Source organism: Leptosomus discolor, chromosome 14, assembly GCF_034619465.1.
Source record: "Leptosomus discolor isolate bLepDis1 chromosome 14, bLepDis1.hap2, whole genome shotgun sequence".
NCBI lineage: Eukaryota > Metazoa > Chordata > Aves > Leptosomiformes > Leptosomidae > Leptosomus > Leptosomus discolor.
The window spans coordinates 5,377,736-5,397,631 of NC_141404.1; the positions used below are offsets into that span (position 1 = coordinate 5,377,736).

At 41.6% G+C, this 19,896-nt stretch overlaps 1 protein-coding gene across 2 annotated transcripts in view; it reads left to right on the forward strand.

Moving 5' to 3' along the window:
* Nucleotides 1–269: 269 nt before the first annotated feature.
* Nucleotides 270–19,896, forward strand: part of GNA12 (G protein subunit alpha 12) — a 37,229-nt gene continuing 17,602 nt past the window's right edge. For both annotated transcript variants that reach the window (XM_086473296.1, XM_086473297.1), the window contains exons 1-2: nt 270–590; nt 13,161–13,376. In XM_086473296.1, the coding sequence (XP_086329422.1) occupies nt 270–590; nt 13,161–13,376 (537 nt within the window). The remainder of the gene's footprint in view (nt 591–13,160; nt 13,377–19,896) is intronic.

The window sequence follows — 19,896 nt, forward strand, 5'->3', positions numbered from 1 at the left end:
CCTGCGGGCCGCGCCCCGCCGCCGCCGCCACCCCTCCCCCCGGCCGGCCGGCCTCTCCGGGCCGCACCCCGCCTCCCCTCCCTCCGCAGCGTCGCCCAGCCGAGCCGGGAGAAGGGGAATGGGCGGTCCCGGTCCTTAGCCCCCGGCTGCGGCGGCGGCTGCTGCTCCTCCTCCCGGGTCCCAGCGTCTCGGTGGCCTCCGCCCGATGCTGGCGGAGCTGGCTGGGGTCTCCGCGGCGTTGTGAGAGCTCCTGCCGTCCCGCAGCCGCCATGTCCGGCGTGGTGCGCACCCTGAGCCGCTGCCTGCTGCCGGCCGAGGCTACGGGCCGCGCGGGGGAGCAGCCTCGGCGGGAGGGCAAGGAGCGGAGCCGCGATGCGGAGCGGGAGGCGCGGCGGCGGAGCCGGGAGATCGACGCGATGCTGGCCCGGGAGAGGCGGGCCGTGCGCCGCCTGGTCAAGATCCTCTTGCTGGGCGCCGGTGAAAGCGGCAAGTCCACCTTCCTCAAGCAGATGCGGATCATCCACGGCCGCGAGTTCGACCAGAAGGCGCTGCTGGAGTTCCGGGCCACCATCTACGAGAACATCCTCAAGGTGAGGGGCGGGAGGGGGGCCCGGGCTGGGGAAGGGGGGGCGGGGTGGGGGAGCGGCGGCTGCAACCGCCTTCGTCCACAGCAGTCGGGGATGGAGGCCGGCGCCGCCACATCCCGCAGTTCTGGGAGTTTGGGCCGTGCCCAGAATCGCCGTCGGAAAAGGATGTGAGCTCGGCTGGGGCGGTGGCGGCGGCTGCTCTCCCTGGGTTGCTCCGCCGCACCCCTCGGAGGCACCCTGTCTGCGGGGAAGGGGGTTTCCGTGGTGCAGGTGTTTCGGGAGGCGTGTGCCTTTTGTGCGACTGCCTGGCGGGAGGCTCGGCTGGGGGGGGGTTGCAGCGTTACCCTTCAGAAGGCCTCGATGAAAAAGACTCAAAGGAAACTTCCCTGCAAAGAGGATCGAGCAAAGCTTTGTGGAAACGCAGAGGAAGGAGGATATAGGTGTGGCCTGCGTTCTGGAAAAAAACATTAGGAGAGCATCCTCGAAGTCAGGATTGGAGAAACTTCAAAATTTGAAGAAATGAGGAGGAATTTCCATGCCTCTGCTAAGTGCCCTGGGTCTGTGTACCTCGAGATGGGGCAAGAAATGGATCCTCGTATAGATGTTGGGGCTGCAAGTGGTTGTTACTTGGTACACCTTTAGAAATGGGGGAGCATAGGCCCTTAAGAGTTGGGTAGTGTGGGATGTCATCAAGCGCTGAAATGGAAGTAACTTTGATTTGGTATCTTTGCAAAAAAGTTTTTGTTCAATGTGTGTGCAGGCTTTATAGTGCTGGTAGTGTGTTTCTCTAGTGACTGGAGAATATAAAGGCTACGGATAGAGCCTACAGGAGAGCAGCCTTTGGTCTACAGACAATTAAGGAAAATCAGCTTTGACAAATATTGCATTTTTTTCTGGGAAACAAGCTTTGATGCCCTGTGCAGATAGAAGTGATCTGATATTTCAGAAAATACCTAAAGATGCGTAAAAAGATAGCTTAAGAATGTATCTCCCTTCATCTTCATAATCTTTCTCCAAAAGAACTGCTGCCTTCCTGCCTATATTTTTCTGTAGGACTGCCTCCATTCATATGTGGGCATGGACTTGTGGGGCTTTGTGAGATTTCACACAAGAGTAAAGGAAAGGGAACCGTGCAATAAGGATAGCAAGAGTTTCTTTGAATTTTCAGATTGATTTTTGAATAGAAGCTTGATATGCACTTAATAAGCGTATGCATACAGTGACTCTTATTTTTAAAGACAGCTACTATTCCATGAAAGGCTTTTGCCTCTCTTAGTGAACAGGAAAATTGTTGACTGATACTCTTTTCCTTTTTTTTGGTCCATTTTCAGGATTGTTGGAGCCTATTAACTGCAAGAAAGTTGAAGCTCAGAAGCTTCTCTTTCATTGTAGTTATGTGAGAAAAGAGTGTTAAGACTTTTTTTTTATCTATACACCTAGAAATAAGGAGTCTTATTTTGGAGGTCTTAATGCTTTTTTTGATACTGCCAGTGGTTTATTTGTTATTGCCACTGGTTTAAAGTAGTACGAGAGGGTTTTAAGGAAGCAATTTGTGAAAACAGAAAAAAATCTGAGACTCCTTCCTCTTTAAGCAATACTAGATATGGTAAAATGTAGTATTTAATGTATGCAGAAGGCATAGAGCTTTCAGCAGTAGAACTTAGTGTGCTTTGGAAAAGAAAGTGAGTGTCTCCATCTTGTAGTAGGGGAGGCTGAGTTATGCACTTGAAACACTTGTCTGCTGGATGGCTTTGGGCAAATTTGGAGAACTTAGAGTAGAATCCAGGTCCTCAAGGTAGCAGGCAGGTGTTCTGATTTCAAGACTGGTAGTTAACAATGCTTCTTGGACTGTTGTCAGCTGAACACCTTTTTAAGCCTCCTAATCCTCAACAGATCCCCCTTTTGGCTTTGCAGATCGTGGTTTGGGAGTGTTAAGTTAGGCTGCCCTTCTAGGTACGTGGACCACATCTGTCTGACTCTTCCTTCTCTTATTTCTCCAGATGACAGAGATGACTCTTGCATATAAGAATACAGTTTACTCTTCACTCGCAGGTTTTGGGGAATGGCTTGGGAGTGGTTGTTGTGTAATGAGTGTGCAGAAGGAGGAAGAGCAAATGAAGGGAACTATAAATGAATTTTTTGGTGGTAAGGAAGTCTGAGACTGGAGTTTGGGGAGAAGGTAGTAAATGTTCTGTTTGGGTTTTGCTTATCTGAAAGAAACCAAATAACACCTTGATATTCTGCCATAATCATCAGGAAGAAATTAAATACCAAGATAGAATTACAGGGCTTTCAAAGCAGTGATGTTGTCAGTGCGTTTATTTTAGGGTAGTTGTGTAATACTTTCTTATATTAAACTTTGTTCTGTGGATAACCATAAAGTGTTTCAAGTAAACTTACTTTGCTTCTTTGACAATGTAAATTGTCAAGTGAAACTCACTGCTATTCTTTCTGTAAAAAAGTGTTTAGACTACAGCTTCTTTTCAAGTTTTTTCAGGAAGTTCAGACTAGAATGATCATTAAGACTAAATGGAGCAGAGATCACAAAGTATCTGACTTACAAGGAAAGATGCAAGATGGATTTTTATAATACGATACGTGGACAATGTGAAATGAAAATGGTCCTATCGAATAGCATATAAATCTGTTTGACGTCGTGAAGTACAGCTGCAGCAACCTTAGCCCCTTTTTCCACACAGTTCTCAGCACGGTCAAACAATGGTTCTGTTAAGCTTCTGCAACACTGAGATCTGAGTTAGAAATGCAGTGTAAATCTCTGGGATTAAATGGTCAATTTTCATTTTCCAACCATGACTAAACTTCTCTCTGAAGGAGGAGGATTACTACTCTCTCAATAGTGCTTGATAATTCTGAAGTGCTTATTGGAATAGTATTTAAGCAGTCTATACAGCTTATGGAGAATGAAGGAACTGATTCAGAGAACAGAACCTGAAACCTCTTTGAAAATAACAGTGCCAAGTATGGATTGATGTTAGTGTCAGCTTCCACAGTTTTCAGCTTCTTGCTTTTCTGATACCATCTTAATGCTGAGTTCTTTCCTTACCCTGTTCTCTCTGTTTCTCATCCCCTACTTCAGGAAACCCTAGTTAGAAACAAAATGCTGAAACGAAATAAATCTATGATACAGAATTTACTTTTCCATTTAGTACAGGTGATGGTTCAGGGCCTTGCTAGCTTTTTCTGGCATTTGCGGGATGGTCTTCAAATACATTAGTTTTGCTTTGGTTTAAGGTAAATAGTCATTGGTTAACTAGGGTTTTGCTTGTTAATGGAGGCTAAGTTTCAAAGTAACTTTTTGGAACTTTTTGGTGATTGGAGTGAAAAGCAGTAGTGTTAATGCTCTGGTATGAGTACACAGGCTTCATGACTTCAGCACACCCGCCTGGAAAAGGAAAATGGGTAGGACAGGGCTAGCTGCTGCGGCATGGGTTTAAGGCAACTCCTGGATGTACAGAGCGACTTGGAGAACTTTTGTGTACCTTAAGTTTCAAATCTAAGAAAAGGCTGGTGGTGTTACATGAGTGTTTTGATGCCTTCCAACTGTACCTGAAGGAATCTTTTGATACCTTCCAAAACAGATGGCTTGGCCTTGCTACTCTACTTGCTTCCTTTGATAACAGTTAAAGAGCTTAGATACTTGATGAATACGGCTCTGGTGTTCCTTGTCTAAATATTTTGGGACTTTTTTTTTTTTCAAGTATGAGAATATCATGCTGCTTGAAAAAACCTGGTTTAACTGCACAAGAAAATAATTAATCTACAAGCACCAGAGTGACACACCAGCTTATTTGGGAGATTTCAATCTGAAGAGAGGGGAAAAAAATCAGCTTTTAAAAGCCAGAAGTATAATCTGCTGAGTTTTATGGTAACAGTAGTTGAAAATGAGAAGGCCAGCTTAAGGTTTCGGGACATTGGAGTGTTTTCTTGTTGTCTGTGACCTACGTTGTGACTGACTAAGGAATTGAAAAGCCTGGAACTGCGGAGGAAAGGACTACCCAGGAAATGATGTGTAACTTCATTTGTGGGCTCTGAGTAGGGGGGAAAATCAACCAAATATTTTGAACATGAAAACTCCCTAAGGATATGTATCTGAGACTTTTGAGTGCAGATGCAATACACGTGGGCATACCCAAGAGCATTTCTCCTTGACAGCTTGAATGAGTGACAGTAAAGCGGACAAAATGAGTAGCCTGTGCTGAAGTCTGTTTAAAGAACAACTTTGGACTTCTGCAACCCATACTAAACCTAGACTGCTGCTGCTTCAGTGTTGCAGGTACTATGTATACCTCAAATGTGTTTATGTTGTGTTTAGGGTCTCCTTGACTGTAAGGTCAGAAAACTTGCTTGCAACTTGCTGGTTTCAGTTGGTTACTGAGAATTGAGAAAAGAATATTCCTCAATTTAGCTGGGAGCTACACTCAATCTGTTACTTCAGCCAGATCCCAACTCTGTATGTGGGTACTTGGTTGCAGGATGGTGTCAATCTCATCTCTGCTGGGACAGCTCCTTTTGAAAGGAATGACAAAGAGAATACTCTGTAGGAACTGTGGCTAATTAGCAGCTTTTCCATTAAATTTAACATACAAGTGCTAAATTTCTGTGATAGAACTCGTATTTAGATCTGATTACTTTGCTTCATACTTTTACTGTGTAGTGGTTACTTTAATATGAAAAATAATATTCACAAAATTATGTAGAAAAGAAAAAAAAAAACAACCCAACCATATGAGTCTTGTTGGTCTTCCTGTTCCAGGGTCATTTAACCAATGAAACTCTCACTAACTTCCAGCTGATGTATTTTTTGTGTCTTAAATATAAACTCCGTCAGCTCTGGTGGTCTCTTTGCATTTTGGGCATCTCTTGGTTGGGCTAGGAGAGAGCAATCTGTCTTCATCATGGTGGATAGTGGAAGAGGAGTAATGGTCAACAGTAAGTGATAAATATTCATTGTTGTTCCAAAATAGAGCTTACAGTGCTCTTGTGATGTAGTCATTAGTATTGCAGAGCATGAGTTAGTCCCTGGAGACTGTAGACACATACTTTGATGTTTCCCAGACAAAAGTTTAGTCACTTCAGTGACTGAATTTGGGAGCGTACGTTATATTTGGTTGTTAGACTATACGTATATTTTTGTAATTAACTTGGAAACAGTATTGGCAAAGAAATTAGCTAAATGAGCTACTAACTATGTTTACGAGAAAACTTTGGAGCAAACTAGTATGTGTTGTTTGTAAAAGTCAGTTCAAGACAAATTACAACAGGAGAAGAAGCTAGAAGGAATCTCAGAGGGTGTAGAGTTTCCAAATGAGTTTCCTTCACTTGCATGGTATTTTTTTTTCCCCTTATGGGGTTGAGGAGCTGGTCTTATCCTACGGTGAAAGCTCTTCCCTAGCTCTCCACTTCCCTTCTGTCTAAGCACATCTGCTGGGTACTGTGGCAGTATATTTGAGGGCAGCATCACAAGATCTTGCCAAACCTGACGGGGATACATTTGGAACTGCAGATGCTGCTTCTGCTCCATTGCAAGCATGAACTAATTATGAACTAGATGTTAGTGTGGTGGTCTCAGGGAAAGGAGAAACCTGGTAATGTAGTTCTGAAAGCATTGACTCGGAACTTTTTTTTTAAGGTCCTACACCAGTCGTCACCTCTGAGGTCATCATCTCTCTACTTTGTGCCTGGTTGCAAGTAAAGCTTGCAGTGAACGTATTTTTCTGCTGTATTTATCATCATTTTGCTGGATTCGGTCAAAGACAAGGACTCTTTTCAGAGTTTCCAGACAAGCAGACATTGCTGCTGCTCCCAATTCAGAGATTCAGTGGCTAATCCAAATGTTTCTTAATGTTTGTATTCCTGTGGACTAAGTAAATGACACTTCCCCTTTGTTCCCATTTTTTATGGGCATGTTGGGCTGGAAGGTAGGTCATCTTTACTGTTTACCCTGCTCTCACCTGGGTGGTACTGGAATATGTGAATGGTGAAAATACATGTGTAACTGGTGAGCCTTTTTGTTGTCTAACTGGGCTAACTGGTGCTGCTCCCACTCCTACCCTTGTGTCTGTCTCGCTTTACAGCAAACTAATATAGGCAGTGGAAACCACTTTTTATATAAATGACTAGGTTTTTGGTGATGTTTGCTCACTGGATTAGCTTGTGGGCTCAGATGAATGAAAAACCTATTAGACAGGAGAGGGTGGAACTACACGACCAGGAAAGATGCCCCTGTTGACGGTACTGAGTTGTTAGACTGACCGCTCTGTAATGTGAAACCTTATCCATAATGACATTGGGATCTTGGCGGCTGCTGCTTGGCTATAAGGTTCCAAGGAGGTAGATCAAATAAAAGCACTGTTAATGCTTTTACAATAGTGTGCTGTAAAAATCTGATTGTCTTGCTATTACTTTGTTAGTAGTAGATCAATCACCTTCTTCCCCGTGTTCCAGACGGCAATTTAAAAAAAGTGCACACAACTGTATTTGCAAAGACCGACAACTTATTTTTAAAAATTGGATTTGAAAATGTCTTTTTTAGAAGGTTGAGATGTTTTCTAAAAATACATGTAGGTTACATTTTATCATCTTTCTTTACTTGCCAGTAAGCGTTGCTGCTGAAAAGCCCAGTCCCATCTATGGCTGTGATTCATCTTTCTCTCTCTTGTATTGGCACCAGTGATCACGGAGCCGTTGCAGTGTTTTAGTAGTTTAACTTGCCGGTGTAGCTGGACCTGTGTTCATATAGCTGCATCACTTCATACTATTCCCCTGGCAGAAGGGTGCATTAGAAATGTCTTGCTGAGGTGGGAGCGTGCGTTTTGGCATTAGCTCAGATTTATATTGGTCTCTGAATTGTGATCCCAGACTTTGCCAGTTCCTTGTCAACAATGATGAGGAAAAGCGCACAGTAGGAAACACATTTGAATCTCCTTGTTGCCTGCAATGTTCATGTTGATTTACAGCCATAGAAGACTAATATACCTGTTAGCTGTGACTTGGAGTCCCCTGATCAAGTATTCAGCAGTGATCAGCACTTCTTTCACAGCAACAGCTTCCCTAAGTGATACACAGGTACTGGAGATCTAGGGCTTTCGTATGAGGTTGAGCAGCATGTTAATGGTAAAGGCTTAAAAAGTAGCTGCTGCAGTGTTTCCTGTGTAACAGTCACTGTGTTGTCTCTATCTCGTAGCCAGTAGTAGTTCGTTAAGATTACTTTGAGAAAATGCACTGTAGGAGACTTATCTGTTTGTGTACAAACTGTAAGTAGTTTTGCAAGTTCTTTCTAGACACTTGACTAGAATAATCAAATCTTTTGATCACTTAACTCTTGGTTTGCACGTGGAAGAACCTGCCCTTGCTTAGAGCAGGGTGCCCCCCCCCCCCATCTATTGTTTCCATTGTATGTTTGGTGCTTAACCAAAGCAGTGTGTTCACTGAGCCTCTGAGCTGGTCCATCTGGCAAAAAGTGTGAGATTTTAAGGAACAAATCCTTCAAGTACTGGAGTATGTGAATAATTTAAAACATCCATGTTGTGTTTTATCTAGTAGTGTAACTACTGATGTAAGATACTCTCAAATCAAGCTGCTCTTTTAATACTGCAACACTTCTTTTCATGTATTGGTGAACATCACTGGCTTCGAGTGACATTAGCTGGTGATAACCTTTCTAGTAATTACCACGAAAGAATTTAATTATTGTTTAAAAATACAAGACAACCTGGATTTTTTTCAAAGCTAGGATGCTTTCAAAAGTAAAAGAGAAAAATACGTTTGAGCCGGTCCTAGTAATGAGCGTTTGTGCAAATGCTTGTAAAACTTCCATACTGCTGGTGAGTAGCAAAAATTCTGCTTAGTGTCCAACAGCTGTGCTCTGTCAGGCCAAGGATCTAGCGCTTTGTCTCTGACATGAAAAAAAAAAAACCAAACCCACCAACCACAACCAAAAGGGGGTACAAGAACAGAGCAATGCAGTACTCCGGTATACTCTTCCAGTTATTGGCAGCCTTTGGTTTCGGAAACTTCTTGAGCCAGGAGTTGCATCTGGAATGTAATCGAATAGTCTTTTTTGGACCTTTCTTCCATCAGTTTGTCTTGATTGCTTTTTGAGTCCATTTATGCTCTTGGCCAACATCTGATGTAAATGAGTTTATCTCACTTGGGGGTGCATAGGAAAAACCTTTCTTTTAGTTTAACCTTCTGTTTGAGAACTGTGTTGCTGTGCCACTCGTACTTGCGTAGCAAGGGGTGGGGAAAGTATTTTTCTACTCCTTTTCTCCAAGTGGTTTGTAATTTCTGTGGATTTCTGGTATATTGTGCCTTAGTGATCTTTTTTCAAAACTGTGGATTTCTGGATCTATTTAGTGGTTTCTTCTGTGTAAGATGAGATACTTTATGAGTTCGATTGCATGTCACGCTCTTGTTACACCTTTTCTTGTTCTACCCTATCTCCATTCAGGTTTTGTACGTGCCAGGGATTTATAGTGACTTAAATATTTAAAAATTACTAGGAAAGGAATGGAACAGAGAACTTCCTATTTTTCCTCCCTAACTGGTGCTTCCAGTATGCTGCTGTTTTGCTACTTTCTAATGCCTGTCACTGCCCTTATCTCTGAATTTTAATTCTTTCTGTCTGTGCTTATTCTGGCTCCTGCTTTGATTGCAGCACAAAAGCTTTAGATCAGTTGAACTGTTCAGAAGTTTATTTCATATCAAAAGTTGTTGCCACATTTTTTTCGCATATTCCAAATTTGAAAACAGAATGGTAATTGACAGGATTCAGTCTTCTGAATGAAAGAGTCGATTGATGCTTTCTGTAGCAGTAGAAAATCAGAAAAACTATCATAGCAGCCTTGGGAAGGTTTACTGCGAAATGAGCACTGCAATGAAAATAATCTGGTGTTACCTTCGTTGTTGGAGCTCAGGAGGGAGTGTTGTACATGCAATAAGACTTGTTTGGTGGGGTTTTTCTCTTGCTTGTACTACTGGTGTCTGAGTACAAATTCAGTTTTGATAAATGTACTTTATTAAAGATATTAAAACTATTCTGTTCATTCTACAATAAATAGAAAATCTAGGAATTTTAATTAAATTTAATCTTCTAAATGGAATCTTTTCCTCTGGGCATCAACAGTACATATAAAGTTTAAGGTGTTTTAACTACAGATAAAAGTGACTCTCTGGCTATCTCCCTCCCTTTTTGGAGGAAAGAGGTATGGAAAGGGTTTTGAATGCGTTTCCAGAAAGAGGGAACCTTTCCTATGGTAATGTGTTCTGCAGAGTAATGGGGCAAGGATTAACAAATGCTCGTTGTGGCTGCAAAAGATAGTGTTACCAGTAACTCTGAAATGCGAGAATAGCAATATATGGGATCTAAATTTGGCAATTTCTATTTCTCCTCATCTTTCTGACATCTGCTTGTAGCATTTATAGAACCGCTTTGTGGAGATGGAGAAACATGAAGTTCAGATTTGCTTTACTGGGGATCTTGCTGAGTCACAAATACTTGTAACCGCTAGGAGTTGGGGGAAAGAAGCATTGGCCATTTTGCTCATTATGTAAAACTTTTACTCCTGATGAGTTTTAATGTGTGTCTCAAAGCTGGTGTGTTCTACAAATTCTGATTTTGAGAGGTGCTGTTCCTGTGGGTGTGCATAGGACGGCATTCCTGCTAACCCATTTCCTATTTTCCACGTTCTTCATTCAGTGTTTAAAATTTACCTTCTATGTGTGCCTGTATCCGTCTGTTTTGTCAGTGCCAGTGCTGGTGTCTCTACATCTGCATCTGCCACTTTGTCCTGGATTGGGTCTGTATGTGATTTGGTGGCAACCATTTCTCTCTGTCAGGAAGGTGCTGCTGCTACGCGCTCCCCATGGGTGACCTTACAGTAGTCAAGGCACTTGCACAGGGTCTGTGAGGTCTAAGTTTAGTTCCCTCTCTCGCCCCAGGGAGTTTCAAACCTGCATTTCCAAGGAGCTGCAGCCAGCAGATAAGTGACTATTCTGGGACTGGAGCAGTCTCTACGCCTGCAGTTGAAACTGTACTATGTTTTTTTTCCAAACAAATGCTGAAACTTTCCTTAACAACAGTCTCTCGAGACCCTCCATATCCAGTGGGAGCAGGAAAAGGCAGAGCGACAGTGTGGGGGAATGCACCGAGCTGAGGTCCCCGTGCCGCTTTATCCGAACAAACAGGAATCGGGCCACCTTGCTGACCCTCTGAAGGGACGGCGGCAGTAGTTGTGAGCTGGGCAAGGGTTAAATCAGTTCGAAGGCTGTAAGATGGAAAAGCGGGAGCTAAGCGGCTGGGGGAGATGGTTGGAGAGCTGGAGCCGAAGCAGGTGAAAGGTCAGAGCTGGCCTGTGTGGGCTGGGAGCTCTGCAGGGCCTGGGCTGGGGAGATGGTGATCGCAGACACAGCGCCGATTAACTGTTTCTGTTCATAAACACTTCTTCTCACTGAACAGAAACAAACCTGGCATTAAATACCTAAAAGTAGCATGTCCCACAGTCTTGGTTACCACAATGCTTTGGAAAAAATTAATCTCGAAGTTCTCAACTGGGGGTAGGGAGGAGCTGACGCTGGCTTCGAGTTGCAGTCGGGACAGTGTTGGGTGCGAGTGATGGGTTTGCAAAAGGGCCTGCACGATGTCTCACGACCTTAGACGTTTGCAATTCAGAGACAGAACCTTATAAGTGGTTGGGTTTTTTTCTCTTCATGCTTACATTTGTTAACACCGTTCAAATAAAGCAGATCTAAAGGCTTCTGTTAATAAAGGGATAAACTCTGTAACTAGGAATGAGAGTTGGCTTTGGTCTGTATGACAGCTACTAAATAGTTATGTCTGGAATTTAAAGCAGCAGTTTGTAAATATATTCAATTTTAGTCTTTTCATGGTATTGTGGAGATATATTTTCTACTTTATAAAAAGAAAGTAACAATCACTGGAGAATCATAAATATTTGCATTTTTGGGAAACTGCACTTCAGGAACACTTGCATAGTGACAACCATGATGTTTTGCTTTGAGTTTCTATTCTGTGACACTCACACTAAGTTGCTTCTCACTTCCCTCTACAATCTTAATTTCCATTGGGAAAGTTACTGTTCTTGTGTGGTGCTGTTAAAGGACTGGAGAGGTAAAAGGTTCAAGTGCTACAAAAACATATGTGTGGTCCTGATAGCTTAAAGTATCCCAAAAAGGGGGGGGGGGGGGGGGGAGGGGAAAGGCAGTCCAATAATGTGGAGGTTCATGTGAATAGCTATGGAAACATAATTTCAGTTTTGTTTATTTCTTTTCATAAACTGTAAACCCAAAGACCAACAGAATGAGAAAAGTAGTTGAATATAACCCACAGATTTTACTTGTGAATTAGATGGTACTTGAGATGCTAAGCCATCATTAACAGATCTATCCATTATTAAAATGGTGCTTACTATTGAGAAATAGCTATTGGCCATCTGAAGCTTTTTAGTATGGGTGTAGTTAGATTCAAGACTGAAGTTTCAAAGTTACTTAACCGCATGTGTTTTGGCTTCTTGCCATAAATATGAAATTAAGTTCCATAAAAACTGCGAAATGTGAAATTAAGCAGTCTCAGTAAATTTGAGAACTAGATCACTTTTCTTCCAGATGTAGAGTACTAAAACCTACCTGTCATGACTTCCTAGCAAATGTGTGGCAAGTTCAAAAAGTAAGCTGATGTTGATGGAAAACTGCACCTGCTTTACTGAGCCTGGTAGCTTGAAATCTGTGCAATGTCTTCAGTCGGCTTGCTGCTGGGCTTTCCTACTGGAGAGGTAACAGTTTGGATGAAAGTGTCCCAATGGAAGATACTCATTTACAGCAAATTTTCAAGAAATCTGTGAAGCTGGGTAGGTGTGTTATATAGCATCCAAGTAGATAGTGTCAAAATCGTGCTTTACAGCAACACGCTTTTTGGATCTTGCTAGTGTGGTATCGCTGTCTGTCTTACCTAAATGTTCAACTAGTTGGTGGATGCATGCAGCTCTGGGAGTTACTAAGTTCCTTCTATTTTGGGGGCTCAATATACTTTGCTTCACCAGAATGTACAGTATGCTTTTTCAACAGTGTTTTTTAATGCCCTTCTGATTTCCTAATGCTTGAGAAAGCTGATATGTCCTTTTTAGTATCTAAAACCCAAATGCAAAGAAAAAGATGGAAGAATGTGTTTTCAGGCATGGTGTTACTTTAAAAACTATAGCTATGAGAATCACACGTTGGTTCCTAGCCACTTTCTTACATATTTGATGTTTACTTTTATTATCTGTTGGTAGTATTGCTTGTTGTAACTAGCTGTTGCTGCCAGTATTTTTTTTCCACCTGAAGAAATATATTGTGGCTAAGCCGCTTACACAAGCAAGCTCTTTCCATCTTATTTATGTTGGAGATGTTGCAATAAACAATGTTTATGATTCTCTCCTGAGTTCAGTCTCACCAGAATAGTGTCAAAAAAAAAAAAGCTTCAAGTACCTTGGAGTCCTTGTTCTTTTACACATTAATCTTTCTATCACTGACCTTCTTATCTCAATTGTTCTTTAGGGCTGCAGGGTTCTGGTTGATGCACGGGACAAACTGGGGATCCCTTGGCAGTACACCGAAAATGAGAAGCATGGAATGTTTTTGATGGCTTTTGAAAACAAAGCTGGAATGCCCGTGGAGCCTGCCACCTTCCAGCTGTATGTACCTGCACTGGGTGCACTGTGGAGGGATTCGGGAATCAAGGAAGCCTTCAGCCGTCGGAGCGAGTATCAGCTGGTGAGTACATCAGTCTTCGTGGTGGGAGGAAGAAAGTTCCTGCTATATAAGTATCTCTTCAGTTGAAGGATTGCTTGTGACGTGCAGGGTTTAGCCATCGTATGAGCCACTTGTAGTAAAGCTGTAAATCTGAGCACTTCAGCAGCAGAAACAAGTGGTAATTGGAGCCAAACTTGAAAAACTACATGGCGGTAAGAGGGAGTGGAAAAGCGCACATGACTGGATAAACTGGAAGAGCAAGAGGAACCAAAAAAGGCAGGAATTGGTTGAACTAAAAATATTTTAGCAGCTCAGTAGGTCTGTTCATAGTAGGTCACTGATGAAGGCACACTTAATTTGTAACTTTCCAGTCCTGCCAGCTTGCACTATATTGATACTGGCAAACTATTCCTGCATGCAGATCTTTTGAAGTGAATGCAACACCCATTCCGGCTGCTGCTCTTTGACTGTTTCTTTTCATCCTGACGTCTGCAAGTGAAACTTGGATAAGCGACTGAAAGATGACAGTGAGCATAAAAAATGTGCTATCTTCCTTGCTTTCTTGTTATTAGGTTTTCATGTTCTTGTGCCAAAATAGCTGCACTTCTGGTATGGAATATGTTTCTGACAGCTGTTCATAATCCACTCCTTTTTCTTCCTATGTACAAGATGGAGATGCGCTTTTTTCCCCTCTCTTTTTCTTTCCCGTTCAGTGAAACAGGGTACTGATCCATGCAACCTAGTACCATGGTTACTAGTTCTTGGAAAATTATATGGGATGATTTCCTAGTTGTTCTAATGAATGTATCTTTATAATTTTAACATATTAATTCTGCTTCAGTCTGCCAGTAGAATTCTTTGGTTTGGGTGTTCTCTCCCCAAACTACATTCAGCTTTTCTTTTTTTTTTTTTTTTTTTAAAAAAAAGACAGTTAAAGGTGAAATTCTTCTTGCCTGGATATGTTATCAGTGTTTAGTTAGGGGAGTTAAGTAGAGGGTAGAAACACAGGTTTGTGTAGTCTCGCTTAGACTCTTACGAAGGAACTCGGTGTAGTTAAGGACAGCTAGAGAAATTCAGCAGTGAAATTCGTGTTGTTTCCTCATGCTCCTTCTGTACGTGGGTTCTCTAGTGTCTAATACTGTAGTTAAACTCATGTTGCAGCCCTAAAGTACTCACCTGTCTCTGCTAATAAGATGCCTATTTGAGTCTTGTTGTTGCAGATCTTTGAAATCTGCCTCTGAAGTATCTTGAGACTGCTAAATGGTGAAAGAATAAATAAAATGGCTAGGTAAAACTGTCACAGGATGGTTGTATAAACCTCATTTCCTTAGGCTAAAAATGTAACAATTTCCATGTTACAGCACTGGGGATGAGGGGAAGGATGTGGGGGGGGAGAGAAGATGGATTAATTCTTCCAGAATTCCTAGCATCTGTAAACACAGACTAAGGCTTTGCTGTTCTAAGCACTGTTCAAACGTGGAGTAAAAAGATGGTTCATGCCACAGGGAACTTGAATTTAGAATGAGGGAACTACTAAGAGGCTCCAGTATAGTAAGTAATAATTGCATTAGCAGCCTGTTAAGGTTTTGGTGTGGGTTTTTTTCTGGGAAGCGCTATGATCAAGCATGGGTTTTGGTTTTTTGCAAGGAGATTCAGATAGGGATCGTGTGGCATGTTTGTTCCTGTACTGGTTAGCAATAAAATTGCATCAAACTGGAAAAAAGAAGTCCCGTTTGAATAAATAGCATTCCAAGACTAGTAGGCCTACCTCTGCATTCTCTGGCTTTGAGGATTAAACAGGAAATACCAAAAAAAAAAAAAAAAACCCACAAGAACTAAGCATACAGGCATGCAAGTGATCATTTAATATGCTGTCATGTGCAACATCGTGGTATATCTATTGTGCATCTTCTTGGGTGGCATTCATAGAACCTATTTAGTTTACTGGAGCAACTGGAAGTGCTGCAGGCACCAGAACTGTTTACTCGTCGATAGAGCAACAATATGGTGTATTACAGAGATTCTGTGTAACTCAGTCCTGCTGCGTGCGTCTGCGGCACTGACACCTCGAAAATCCTGGGTGCTATTATTTTACTGTGCAGGCTACATCACCAGGAGATTATAAAGTACCTCAACTGTAAATAAAAAGCTCTTACTGCATAAAAGTTTTTTCTAAATGTAATCGGTTGTTCTCAAGGATACAAATGCTACTTCTGGATTGATCACTGAACGAGTTAACACCACCTTAATAACTCAAGTTTCCATGCCTCGCTTCTAGGTTCAGCAGAAGTGATTCCCTGAGTACATGGGGATTAGCAGCGGTACAATTCCTTAAAAAAAAAAAAAAAAGTAAAATGTGCATAACTTTTTAAAGAAAACAGGTGGTTTAAGGAGATGCCTTTTAATTGCATATGATGTGTATAAACCCATACCTTCACTTGGTTTAAACCTTTGCTGGATATAGAATCATGTAAATATACAGAAGCCAGATATAGAAGACTGAGGAAAATAAATCTTTTCTGAACTGATTTTAACTAGGGCTAAAGAAAACCTCTACGTCAGCACTCCCTTTCTCACTTATATAAGTGAGCTATTAAATGGAATGTGCTTTGTTTGAACTGAATTTATTTTTGTAATAGTTTTACATCATGACCAAAATTTTGAAGCTTTACATTAGTACGATCTTTCTGAATGCTTCTCAACAATGTTTGAAACAATAGCTTTGCTTAACACTTGCGTTTTCTTCACTCTGGTCTTACAGTCAACTGAACACCAGCTTTTTTTTTTGTTTTTGTTATTATTTTGGCTTCTAAGTGTGGGATTATACTGGTCTGCTTTTGAACTCTCTCCAGGAAGTTGTGTGACTTTGTTTAAAATTAAAAAGTAAAACGCATTGTTTGGTTAAGTAGAGCTGGAAATCGCAGCATACAGGTGTCTTCCTATGGTCTGTAATGCTGAGCTTCGTGACTGACTCAGCAGTAGCAAACTTGTTGAAAGAAAATGGCTCTGACCATAACCATGCACCATCTGAAAGCTGCTGCTTTGGGACCGGGCATTTGAGTGTTTTCCGCTTCACATTCAGTGCGTAGAAGTGCTGGCTGTAAATCTCTGTCTGGGTCTTTGAGCTTTCAGAAGTGAGTGGGTGGATTCTACAATAGCGGGGTGCTTTTTTGCCCTTTTTTTTTTTTTTCCTCCACCATCTTTCTTAAAGCGGACTAACCAATTTCACTTTCTTTTCACAAACATCAGCCTCTCACTCTTCCCCTGCCCCAGCCTGTCCCCACCGACCCAAGTTCCTCTGTTCCTTGTCTGCAAGCCAAGTAGTTTGGGGACAAAAGCTTCATTGTATGTTTGGTTACATTGTCATGTCTCTGTCCTCGTTTTTTAACTACTAGAATAGGAATTCCTTTGTAATCAGTATGTGATTCTCCTCTCTTCTCCTTTGCCCTCATTATCCTACTCCATTTTCTGCCTGTATGTTAGAAAGAAATACATTTGTCACGCGTCTGTGTCCTGTAACGTTTGTTCTTTTGAGGTTGCTGTGGTAGTTTGGGCAACTGGATGTGAATTCTTCATTGCCAGCAGATGGAGACAAATTTTATTTTGAATGGATTCTCAGAGAAAGGACCTTGGGGTTTCAATTACAATTAGCTGAAAGGAAGGAAGCTTCTTTAGTTTGAGCCTAATGACAAGTATTTGGATATATTTGGGAGTGCGGGTGCAAGATCTGCAAGCTTTTCTGCACCTGTAAATGGTCTTCCCTTTTATGTCATAAACCACCGAGACTGAGGCCAAGGTAGGAATTGCTTTGGTCAGGTGCTTTCTGTTTGGTTCGTTGGCTTTTCTTCCTCCCAGGTCTCTAGTGGGAGAATGTGAGAAGCTGTTCACTTTTGTTTTAATGTGTCCAGAACAAACAAAATTGGAAGTGAGGTTAGGTACTTCTTTGACTTCTTGCAACTTGGCATGCTTCATGTCATTCATTGTGGGTAAAAATGGGACAAATAGGGCTTGTCAGGCAAGAAAATGCTACTGTCACAGTCAGGACAGATAGGTATTGTGTGCTAGCACTGTTACAGAGCTTAAGTGAACAACGAGCAGATCTGCAAAGGCCATCATCTAGCTTCATTAGTTCTTAAAGCAAATTTGACATTGTTTTTTCAAACATGCACAATGGTGTTGGGTTTTGTTTTTAAATCTCCATCCTAATTACTCTTAGTCAAAGCAGTATGTTTATTTGAATGGTTCTTACTGCTTCCCTTCAAAATACCAAGTCTTTCTAACCTGTAACTATGTATTTCAAGAGCTCCTGAACTTCTCCTGTTGTGCAAGTCGTGTACTCATCTCTTCAGGATCAATGGGGCTATTTACTTTGAACTCCAAAGCCTACTTGCAGTTAAGGTAATTGTGCTGAGTTATTCACATGCAGCCAGGCTAGCTTCTCACTTGTGTTTGCAGATACCTGCCCTTCTTGATACAGAAAACAGCATGGCCATCCAAGGAGGCTGCAAAAGGCATCTGTTTTAATGCGGTTATTCTTAATATACAGAATATATTCATGGTCCATCACTACAGTATCAATTTATTGATGTATTATTATTGATGTTCACTGTACTATTGAAAGATTTTCTAATGTTTTAATAGCTCCTTTTTAAAAGAAAAATGTCAGCATTAATGGGAGGTAGTGGTTCCTGAGAGGGAAGTAAGGGGCTTGCAAATACAGACAAAAACTTACTACTGTGTCCGTAGCTATTTTTAGATCTGTGCACAGGGAATTGTATGGAACTCTTTCAGTAATACTTCAAATACTAAAAGTCTCTGAAGCCTTGGATGTGGGAAGACTTTGGAAAATGTATTTAGACCCTTTCTTTTATATCGATTCACCATTCTCTTGGGGTTTTGAGGTGTGTGGATTTGGGGATATTTGTAATAGGACTCGAGTCACTCCCCTGTGAATCAACTCTGTGGGTTCTTTCCTCTAAGCAGACACTTGAATTAAATCAGAGTGGTTAAATTATGCCTGCCAGAACAGATAGTGTGCTAGCAATGTTGCAGAGTGAGCAGCCTACTCCTTGTGTTAGTATAGCTTTGTTGCTGCATTGTTCTTCTGCAAGGAGCTGATGCCTTCAAAGCCTCACAGGGAGCCAGCTGTGTGCTTTGAGCGTCATGGAGGTGAGGCAGAAGTCCTTTGCACTAATTCTTGATTCAGAGCGGATAAATGGTTGCTTAAATGTCTTCATTTTGGTATGGCAGTACTAGGTATATCAGTAACGTAAGATAAGCCGGAGTTAGGCTATATACTAGCTGCTGTAGGATACGGAGATTGTGGGGCAGCATTTGACTGCCTCTAGAAGCCAAGTGAATTGAGTGTTTGGGCAGCAGAGCAGTGACGTGACATGAGAAGTAGGTGACTTTTGAAGTGGCATGTTAAATCAAATCTATAGAAGTGGGCTCTGTTTTGTCAGAATTCTTCAGTGCACTATAATAGACATTTCCCGAATCCTTAAGTAGAAAGTTTCCAACTGATCACTTGTCTTTAACATGCAAGGCCAGAGTAGAGTTAGCCTTAAAAGTGTGTTTCTATACATTTTATTCATCTTTCAGCCTATGTGCCATAGCATTGAAATGCAAGAGTACTTGTGCCTGATAGCGACATAATACGCTTCCTCTTGAGGAAATACCAAGTGTCAAATCAACTCCAGCTTATGCAATTGGCCACAACACAAAAAAGAGCTCTTCTTTTTTGCAAACTACTGTTTGAATATGAGCTTACACAAGAGACTATGAATGCTTATTCTGTAAGGATGACTTTTTTTTTTCCAGAGCTGTGAAACACTCATATTTCATCAGTGAAATCCATTGGGGCTTGACCAATGCTGGTGAGATGTACAAAGGAAATAGCCACACTGTTCAAAGTGCCTGCATGGGAAATCTCGTTACCATTTAATGCATGTAATTGGGACTAGGTGGCGACTCTGCCAAATTACTTTTGAGCTTTGCTTGAGTATTCCTAGTTTGCAGTACTCCTGTGAAACTAAATTATTGTGGGGGAAGTTATGTGGATTTTTCGTTTTCTAGATCTGGATGGGATATACCACTCTGACTCAGAAATTTTTTTTAAAACAATGGATTGAAAGTAGCGTTACAAACCAGAAACTCGTATTTGCTGCTGTTGAGCCTTTGTAATTAGACAGCGTTAGCGCTGAAAGACAAGTACATCTGTTTCTGAGAATGTTATATGAAATTTTTTTAATTTTTAAGCTAATTGTGAAGCTGTGGGTGGTAAATAGGCCTGTTTGAATTTAGCTATTACACTTAAGGAATGATGGTGCTATATAACCTAAGCCTTCCCTTAAATTTGCCACAGTAATAGTTTGTTATAATCTGATTTTGTTATGTTAAAATTGTGAAACAGTGTTTTAATCTGATGTAAGATGTTATATTAAGTTGAAAGATCGCTAACTCACAGACTATATCTATGCAGCTATAATACCCTGCTCTGGACTCCTGTAGCAGTGTGAATGATGGAGATGTTCCTCTTTAG